At 30.5% G+C, this 9,514-nt stretch overlaps 1 protein-coding gene across 4 annotated transcripts in view; it reads right to left on the bottom strand.

Moving 5' to 3' along the window:
- Positions 1-1,050: 1,050 nt before the first annotated feature.
- The window catches only part of LOC117177848 (very-long-chain 3-oxoacyl-CoA reductase), a 14,788-nt gene continuing 6,324 nt past the window's right edge, over positions 1,051-9,514 (bottom strand). For 2 of the 4 annotated variants that reach the window (XM_033368840.1, XM_033368842.1), the window contains exons 2-4: positions 7,187-7,565; positions 4,293-4,636; positions 1,051-2,248 (exon numbers count right to left, since the gene is read on the bottom strand). In XM_033368840.1, the coding sequence (XP_033224731.1) occupies positions 1,978-2,248; positions 4,293-4,636; positions 7,187-7,564 (993 nt within the window). In that variant the 5' untranslated portion in view covers position 7,565 and the 3' untranslated portion in view covers positions 1,051-1,977. Of the gene's footprint in view, positions 2,249-4,292; positions 4,637-7,186; positions 7,822-9,514 lie in introns of those variants that run through there. The other 2 variants (XM_033368843.1, XM_033368839.1) reach the window with 2 other exon arrangements.

Here is a 9,514-nt window from a genome sequence, read left to right as displayed (position 1 = left end):
CTTATTTACGGATTTCCGTTTGTATTGTACTTGTTTGACAATGATACCGAGAATTTTGTTTGTTTTTACGTATTTCCAATGACTTAGAAGGTCCTTCTAGAAAGTTGCAATTTTTATTTCTTTTAAGAAAATTTTTAAGGGTTATTTTAAGGTTTCAGACACACAGATTCGGATTTCTTAAATTAAAAAAAACTAATTTAATAATTACAAATTTTTCATGAATCAATTTTAATCTCACTTATGAGCCGAAAAAGGTTCCTATTGTGGGAGGTTTACTTGAGACAAGTAAACGTCGTCTTAGTCAAAACAAAGCTCGTCTTGAGAATTGTATAACCGTTTTACCTATCTTGGCCATAAAAGTGTGACGAAGCCATATGTTTCGACTCAGTTTTGAGACGCAGCCAGGAATCAATGTGCTGGAAACGAGCTCAAGACATAACCAAGTCGAACTCAAGTCGAAGCATTTTTACTCGGGCGGTCAATATCTCGGTACGACAAGACGCGTCGATTACAAATGCAATTTCAAATCCTTCAAAAACTTACCGTTTGAATATAGTTTAAAAAAGTATTTGTGATTTTAAATAAAAATTAAAAGTTAAATTGAAAATTTATTGAATTTATAATTATAATAAATTTTAAACTGAAAGTTTTCGCCCTAAATAGAATGAAATAATTGGTCATTTTGAACTTTTGTTGGAGATTAATAGTCTGAAAAAATACAATTTACTGTGGTTATGAAAAACCAAGTACAAGCTACTAATAATTTATCTCTTGATTCATTTTTTATAATGCACTCTTAAGCTCGTAATTGCATTCCCGCAAAATCACTTCTTTTTAGCATGAATATAATTGATGTTTGCGACCATGCGACCTGTGAATGTTATTCCTATGCATTTTTTGTGGACAAAATAATTTATAATAATCTTCTACGTACAGAAGGTAGAAAAACACCTACGCATGTCTAGTTTCAATAAATATGGATTTTTCTCGTAATTAATGATTTTTCATTTTTTATTTCAAATGCGATATAAAATTTATTACAAGTACAAGTACAAATTTTATATTTTATTTATTTTTTAAATATGTACAGATTGCCATACAGCGTTACGGTAATTTAAGATCAATTTTCATTGAACCAATAAAAAATGATGCCATTTTAATAAATATAGGTTGTATGGGACAATGTGACAAGTTTCTCACGATTTCGTGCAGGAATTTTAAACGTCTCACTTTTCAGGTCTTCGATTTCGCTAACACGAAAAAGCATTGAATCACATCCTGACTTTGAAGCGACACATTAATTAAGCATGCTGTGAAAAATGAATAAATGCATATCTTCATTTGCTCGGGTCAAGTAGGTACGTGCGTAAATCTTCCAAAGCTATTTAGAAGAACAATGTCCTTTCGAAAACGGAAATCGTAGAAATAAATTTAAAAATAGGAAAAGGTGTCGAAGTTACAAAGTCTATTGGTCTAGGAATCTAATTAAAATATACAACGTCATTTACACATTTTTATAAACAAAAAAATTTAGACTAAAGAATTCAAAGACTACTTAATAAAAATTGCATATGATCGAAAAATGTCTATAAAAACTTAATTTTATAAATTTTATTAATCGCTGGAAAAGGAATGATTTGCTCTGTTTTAAATTAATGTTTTTTCTTTTTCACTGCGCAACCTGAGTAGGCACTTATCTGAGCATAACAATCATCTAGAGCCGAAAACATCATGAGGTAGTGACTTTTTTCATATAAATAAGTACATTATTTTGTATAAAATTACTGTTCCTAGAGAACATAATGCTTTTTACAAGCAAACTTTTTTCGAATTTGTCATTCTCATTCGTAAGGTCGCAAAGTGTAAGAAACAACGATTTGTGGAAAAAATAGAATGATCGCAGTCTTAAACGATTATGTAATATATTATTTTATCATTCTAACAAAATATATTCAACAAAAATTACTATGGCGAGTTTTAAAGTCGTGCGGATGACGTTGCTCTTTCAGGAACGTCTTTTATATCTTCTTGATCCTTCATTTTTTTTCTGAGGGCTCTACCCCGAATATTAAGCATTGTCCTTGCTACTAACCATATAGCTCCTTTTTCGCAAATACATTGCAATGCATGTACAAATCCTACAATAAGAGAATGTGGAGGGTATCCTGTTGTTCGAGATTCGATGCCAATTGTTTTTAATTGCGCTTCAACAAATTTCTCTGGTGTTGGAGCCATCCACGTAGCTCTCCTAGAAAAAAATGTTTATAATTTTAATGGTTATTTTCAACTACGCAATTTAGTTTAATTTTTAAATTAATAAATAAAAATTTAACATTATCTCAGACTTTAATAAATAATTCTTCTTTTAATAATTTTTAAGGTATTTGTATTTTGGAGGTGCAGTGAAATTCTTCTATAGCGCCGGTTTTGGGGCTGTCGGTGGGTGGGAACTAAATCATTATAGCCTACTCCGCTTTTGTTTGTTCACGCTTGAGTGCTCACCTGAGTGACGATCGCAGACCCCGCCGGCGAGCTCCTATTACACCTACCTGCAGCGCAACGTCAATTTTCGGAAGGACTATAAAAGGGAGGGATATTAAAAGGATTCACTGTAGTTATAAAAATGCAAAAATACTACGATTGATAGTTAAAAATTTTTTTAGAATAATAAAAGGCAAGTTCGGCTATATATTAAATAATTACAACTTGAGATAGGATCAGATTTCCTCTTTTTCAAAGAAATTATTATAATCAGCCGAAGAAAGAATTTCAGTTAATTTCTACAGTTAGTTTTATTTTTCACGAAAAGTTGCACGCAGAAAAAATTTGTCTTAATATTTTTATGTAACAATAAAAAATAATGTAATGAAATGAAAAAAAAAAATTTTTTAATCTTGACACACAATTGAATATTATATGTGGCAGAATAAAAAGTAGATACATAGCATATAAAGGATAAAAAGTGTTCCCACCTAAAGTGAATTTTTTTTATACAGTTGAGACTTGGCTATAATATAGTACTAGTGGACTTACATTAATACATTAAACCATAGGTTAATTTATGCAAAGGTCGTAAATATTCAAGGGCCTAGATTTTTCATTTTTTCACGCGTTTCTTCACATTCACGTTAGTATTACTTCTTTAAGGATGATCTGATTGGACTTTTCTTATGGGGTTTTGGAATGCTCTTTTCATGTTATTTTTACGCTTATTCTGAATTAAATAAAAGGTGTGAGATGTAATATATAATGTAATTTATATATTTCTGCACAGATAATAATCTCCAGAAAGTTAAATATAGTTTGAAGGCACATTAGACCTGACAGTATTCGTGCCCGAGTGCTGCGGAAGTATAAAGAATATAAAAAAGCTATTTTTAGAAATAGAAAAACAATTTTTCTAAAGTTTTAAAGTACATGAAAAGAGCTTTCCAAACCCGATCCAAAAGAAAATTAATTTGAGGTAAGAACACTTGACGTATTCTGCCCCATATATTCGATTGTCGATTAAACTATTTTTTCAAAATTCGTTTAATTCAACTGGTTAAAACTTCGTCATTCGATAGAAAATTTATTTTTTATGGTAAGAACAGTTATCTTTCTTCGTCGAAAATATAATCTTTTGTTGACAATTCAACTGTCCTCTAAAACATTCTTCTCTTTGGCTTGAAAATGTAACTGTTTTTGGTTAAATTGTAATCATCTTTGTTTAAAAATTAAACCATTTAGTAGAAAATGGATCTTTGAAGGACGTTAATTTAATTATTTTTATAAAATTATCTTTTTTGGTCGAAAATTCAACTGTTTGTTAGAAATTCGGCCTTTTATCTTAATGATTTAACTATTTGATTAAAATTTCAACTATTGAACAAAAACATTTTTTGCTTAAAAGCTCAACTATTTGGTTGCTAATGCAACTTTATTGGTTAAACATAAATTTGGTTGTTGTTAAAAACTCATCTGTTTGCGTCGAAAATTTATCCCTTTTCGTAAAAAATCTTTTTTTCAAATTCAACGAGAAGGACGGGAGTTTAATAATAGCCCGAAATTGTTAACATGGTTTATGAACGGCCCCTCATGGAAACAACACATATATCAAATTGGGCCAAGTTTACGAAAACCCAATTTCCGTAAGGAACGTTCGGGGTCCTTTGCGGGTTATTGTCTTAGGTTGTAGTGGTCACACTGAAATATTTATATATAGCATAAACATAATCAAGTACAAATAAAAGCATTAATTACTTATAAAACTCAAAATATTAAAGATACAATATAAAAATAGAATTTCTTACTTTATTTTTGACATTTTAGTAGCCACTGGACCAGGTAGAACACATTGAACGGTAACTCCCCTGGGGGCAGCTTCAGCCGCAAGATCAGCACTTAATTTGTCAACATAAGCTTTGCTGGCTGCGTAAACAGCTAGATAAGGACTAGGAATAGCAGCTGCAGTTGAACTAATATTGATAACAATTCCTTTTCTTCTTTCCATCATTCCTGGAAGAACGGCCCTCGCGACTCCCGTTACTCCTGCGACATTTAGTTGCAAAATCTTCGCCAAGGTCTCTTCCGGAACATGAGTAAATAGTTCCGGATGATCATAACTTCTACCAGCATTATTGACTAAAACTCCGACCTGAAGTAATCGAATCAAGCAAATTATTAGAAAATAATGAAAGAATTATTCTGAGATGATATCCATTAGAGAAACGGTGGTATAATGAAAGTTTCGACTATCCCGTCTGATCACTTTCTAGAAGTGATATAACACTTTCTACTCGTTTCAGATGCGGAATTAAAAATACTTCATTCCTACCGAACCAAACACACACAGAAGTGAAAATCCTTCAGTTGAAACTGTTACCACCCAGTTTGTGGAGGGGGTAATTATTAGGGGTCATCGTATTTTTATATGAGAATCTCGTGAATATTATCCCAGCCTTAATGATTTATTTTCAAAAAATTTCTAAATTTAAATATACGCATATATTAATAAAAGAGTACCGTTTTTTAAATATTCAAGTGGAACTTTAATTTCTTTATTGAAGCCAAAGCCTCTTCATTTTGTTTCTAATAGAGGCATTTTTTACTATTTCGAAATGCGGAAAAAATTATCCAAAAATAAAAATCAACAAAATGGCAATTTTTCCCTAATAATAAAGCATCTTTTTTCTTTTAATAATATGCAAACAGTGTGGTAAAAATTTTAAAAAAATTGTTGTTTTCGAAGAGTTATACAAAAAGCGAGAAAAAGATTCTGTTGCATTTTTTTATATTTTGCACCATTATTATTTTTAAATCGTATTTCTTTGAATTCAGTATTTAAAAAAAAAGTTAGAAAATTGACCAGACACCGGAACAATACCTGTTTTTCCTGCGTTTTCAGAAAAAATTAAAAAGATCTCTTTCAAGTCACAGAATCATTTACCACTCAAATATGTTGTTTTTCAAAGGGAATCAGAAGAGTTGTACATTTTCTTAAAATAAAGATTACAATAATCCAATACAATAACTCAATTAAATTGTTAAGAACGCATGAAAATTGTGATATTTTGTTATTTAATATAGATATTTATCATTTTCTTTCTGATTTTGAAAGAATTTATTGTCCTCTTTCAAAATCAACCCGGCTATCAGCATGTTGTTAAAACTCTTAAATTACCTCCATTTTGGTCTTTAATCACACCGTAAAATTGTATTGTTAAAAAAAAAATAATAAATCGTAAAAAATCGAGAAAAATTCTCTTCCCCGAAAGGCTCAAGTGTCATACAGGACCAACTAAAATAAAATATACTCATTACATTGGGAAAAAATTTAGAAAAAAGTGAATAAAAAAAACGGTGGGATTTTTGGTTAAATTGACTTTAAATATTTTCAGAAAACAGCCGCCATTTTGACCACTTTTAACTTTTTTTGAAATTCTCTAATGAATTTCAAAAGCGGAGGAGAAATTGTATTAGAATAATTAAGAAAAAAATTAATACTAAATTATATGATTAAATATAAGGCTATTAACAAAAAGTAGATCATTTTTTATTATCGGAGTTTTAATGTGAAAAATGAAAATACTCCACTTTCTGAAGAACTTTTTTTAGAAAATCTTTAAGATATGTGTCATCTGATTCCATTTGAAATTTATTTGGACAAAAAATGTCAGCACATTATTCAGAAACTTTTTTTACATCACAAAGAATATACGTATATAAGTTTAATGCTTTCTTAACAATTTGAACCCAATTTAGATGTACACTGCTACATGTATGAGGGAAGATTTAATGTATTGGAATAACTTATATTTCAAGAAGATGCACATTTTAATTATAAATGAAATTTATCAAATTTATACAATAGTTCTATTTGATCAATTTTGTTATAAGGCAAAGTTAATTAAGTATTGTGTCAATCAGAAAGTGAAAATATGTGAAAACTCATGTTAATTGTGAATTGCAAATATTATGAATTACAAAACCATAATAAATTATATAATAGAGCATTGTTCTGTATGTTAGACATAAAAATGGGTTTACTTTATTTTTCGAATGTTTTTGTGATAGATTAATTATATACAGAAAGTTTTCAAACGCAGCTGGTTATGTAGAAAGTTAAAGATTCTTCAGAAATATGTTAGAATTTTCGTTGCTCTTTAAACTTTAAATATTGGAAAGTTTGTACGTTTCTCAACCACAAAACATTTTTACATATAAACATTGTAAAGTTTCAAAACAAAAGACATTTTTAAAATTTTTAATTTTATAAAATACTCTACATTAGAAGTGCAACTTCATTTAAATGTTTCATACAAATTCGTTTATATCAATCTTCAAGTTGAGTGACATTACTTTTCTAATACTGGAAAAATATTCATGCTATATATTGAGATAGAAAATTTGGTTCCAGACAAGTTTGACATAAAATTGCTACCTGAAGAAGACAAAAATATACAAAAAATGTCTTTAGATTTAAAAAAAACTGTGGAGAAGCCGCACAAAAATAAACAAAAAATTTGAATTTATCAAGTAGTTTAATACTGACAATTTAAAAAGGAATTCTGAAAAGGAATCATATTAAATAAATTTCATGCGGCTTGCAATATTGAAGAAGTGCATGCAATTTTGCATTGTAAACGCATTTGAAAACACTTCAAATATTTCAAAATGTATAAAATCATAAAATTTTTTTAAATACCTCAAGTTCCTCAATGACCTTTCCAATTTTGTTATAAACTGCCTGGCCTTCAGTCAAGTCAGCTTCGATGATTCGAGTTTCAACCCCGTAAGTTTGTTTGATTTCAGAAGCAGCTTCTTCTAACCTTTCGATTGATCTTGAAACAAGTACGACATCAAGTCCCTTATCAGCGAAAGCCTTTGCATAAGCTTTTCCGAGCCCATCAGTTGCTCCAGTTACCACAGCCCATCTTCCTTGGGAAGCCACATCAATTCCCAATCCAAGACCTGGTGCAATTAATTTTTTCCATGCCACAACACTTATTCTTATCACAATCCGCAATCCTACTGCGGCTATGACAACTAGGGCGATTTTCTCCCAACAGGTCAACCCCATCATCCTAGAATCGTTTAAGAACATCCTTCGTTAATTTTATACAAATCACGCTTTCTTTTTTTTTTAATTTGTATTGCAACTACTTCCTGTCAAGGAAGAGCTACATTTAAATTTCGAGGAGCCTTCAAGTTACAATTTTTCCGCTGTAGTCGATTCTAGAATTCAGGCAAGACTGCGGTACTTGTCGAGGTTTCAATGCATGAGCCGTGGAATGTCTGATAGTCTTATCAGCAAGTCATTATTCGTGGCACGACCTTTAGCTTCTAATTTTACAGCCCGTCAGCATTTTACTCATTAGCACGGTCAGGAAGTTATTTTGTACTCGGATTGCACGCAAAGGTAAAAAATTGGGGTTGGGAAATTATAATTTAATAAAAGTGCAATTAATTATTTCGTTGTATTGTGGATAAGAATTATATTTTCTATTCAGAATTTTTAAAAATGTGTATTTTTATTAGTGGACAAAATTATTACAAGAAGTATTAAGGTAGGAGATGTGGGTTTAAAGCGGCCAATGCGATGATAATATGGCCAATCTTTAATAATATATTAGGAAAGCACGATTAATGTAGTTTTTTGGAACAGATATGTTAAGTAATTGAATTCATATATTGGGCAGGTAATTTCAAGCATCAAATATTTAAGGTCAAATAGTTGAACACGATAATAGATTTAGACTGCACTGTAATAACATTTTTGATTGGACTTTAGGCATAATATTATGTAGATTTCCTTATACTATTTTAATTGTTGTTTATGGTAAATTATTGTTCGCATATTAAGCTGTTATATCAGAATTTAACAAATGTCAAATAATAAATATGTTAATTAAAAATTAATTTGCTACAAAGAATGAGGTGAAGCTTTTACTTTATAAAATGTTGTTATTATTTCATATTTCTAATACAAAAAAGCTATCGCCATACATAAAATACTGTAAGTAATCATTTAAAAACTTTAATAACAAAGCGTATCAGAAAAAAATAAGAAATTTTATAATTATTGAATTTAGTTGGCCATTTTAACTACACATTTGGTTAAGACGGCCAAAAATCTTGCCATTTTTTCTCGACATTGGCTACTTTTTTAGATGGTTTAATTATGACTTTTAACGTTTTCAATGTTTAGAATATATAAAAGTATTACATTAACATAATTTCTTGTTATGTTATATTTTATATTCAAAAGTAATCTTTTGAATTCTAAACTGGCCGTTTCTGGCCCACTTCCCTGTATATGTTTTTGATATAAGTAAAATTCAATTGTTTTTTACATATTTTAAATTATTCTCTATAAAGTGTTATTTGAAATTAAAAAACTGAGCAAGGAAATATTATAAAAGAATTAGATATATTGAAGACTGCGCTTTTTGAAGGTTTACTAGGCAGTCTGATAAGTCCCTGAAAAATGAAACACGGAGAAGTTTTTTTGGCCAAAGTCGGTTTTATTTTTCAACATACTCTCCTTTTAGGTCGATACAGCGAGTCCAACGATTTTCTAACTTTTTCATACCGTCCGAAAAGTACTCGATCGGAAGGTCTCCAAAATACGCCTCAGTTTCAGCTATGAGCTCCTCATTTGAGTAAAAACGCTTACCGGTGAGCCATCTCTTCAGGTTAGGGAACAAGTAATAGTCGCTGGGGGCCCGGTCTGGTGAATACGGTGGCTGAGAAACCAATTCGAAGCCGATTTCATGCAATTTTGCTTATGCAACTAAGCATGAATGAACAGGCGCATAGTCGTGATGATAAAGCGGCTTTTTCTTCTTCAAATGCGGTCGTTTTTCGGCAATTTCGATTTTCAATCGGTCCAATAATGATGAATAGTATGCTCCGGTTATGGTCTTACCTCTTTCAAGATAGTCCACGAATATTATGTCATGTGCATCCCAAAATACGGAGGCCATAACCTTTCCGACCCATTGTTGCGTTTTTGGACGCTTCGGAGCACTTT

This window comes from Belonocnema kinseyi, chromosome 8, assembly GCF_010883055.1.
Source record: "Belonocnema kinseyi isolate 2016_QV_RU_SX_M_011 chromosome 8, B_treatae_v1, whole genome shotgun sequence".
In the NCBI taxonomy this organism is placed as follows: Eukaryota; Metazoa; Arthropoda; class Insecta; order Hymenoptera; family Cynipidae; genus Belonocnema; species Belonocnema kinseyi.
Note: the sequence above shows the minus strand (reverse complement) of the source record. Positions and strands in the feature narration are given on the sequence as shown.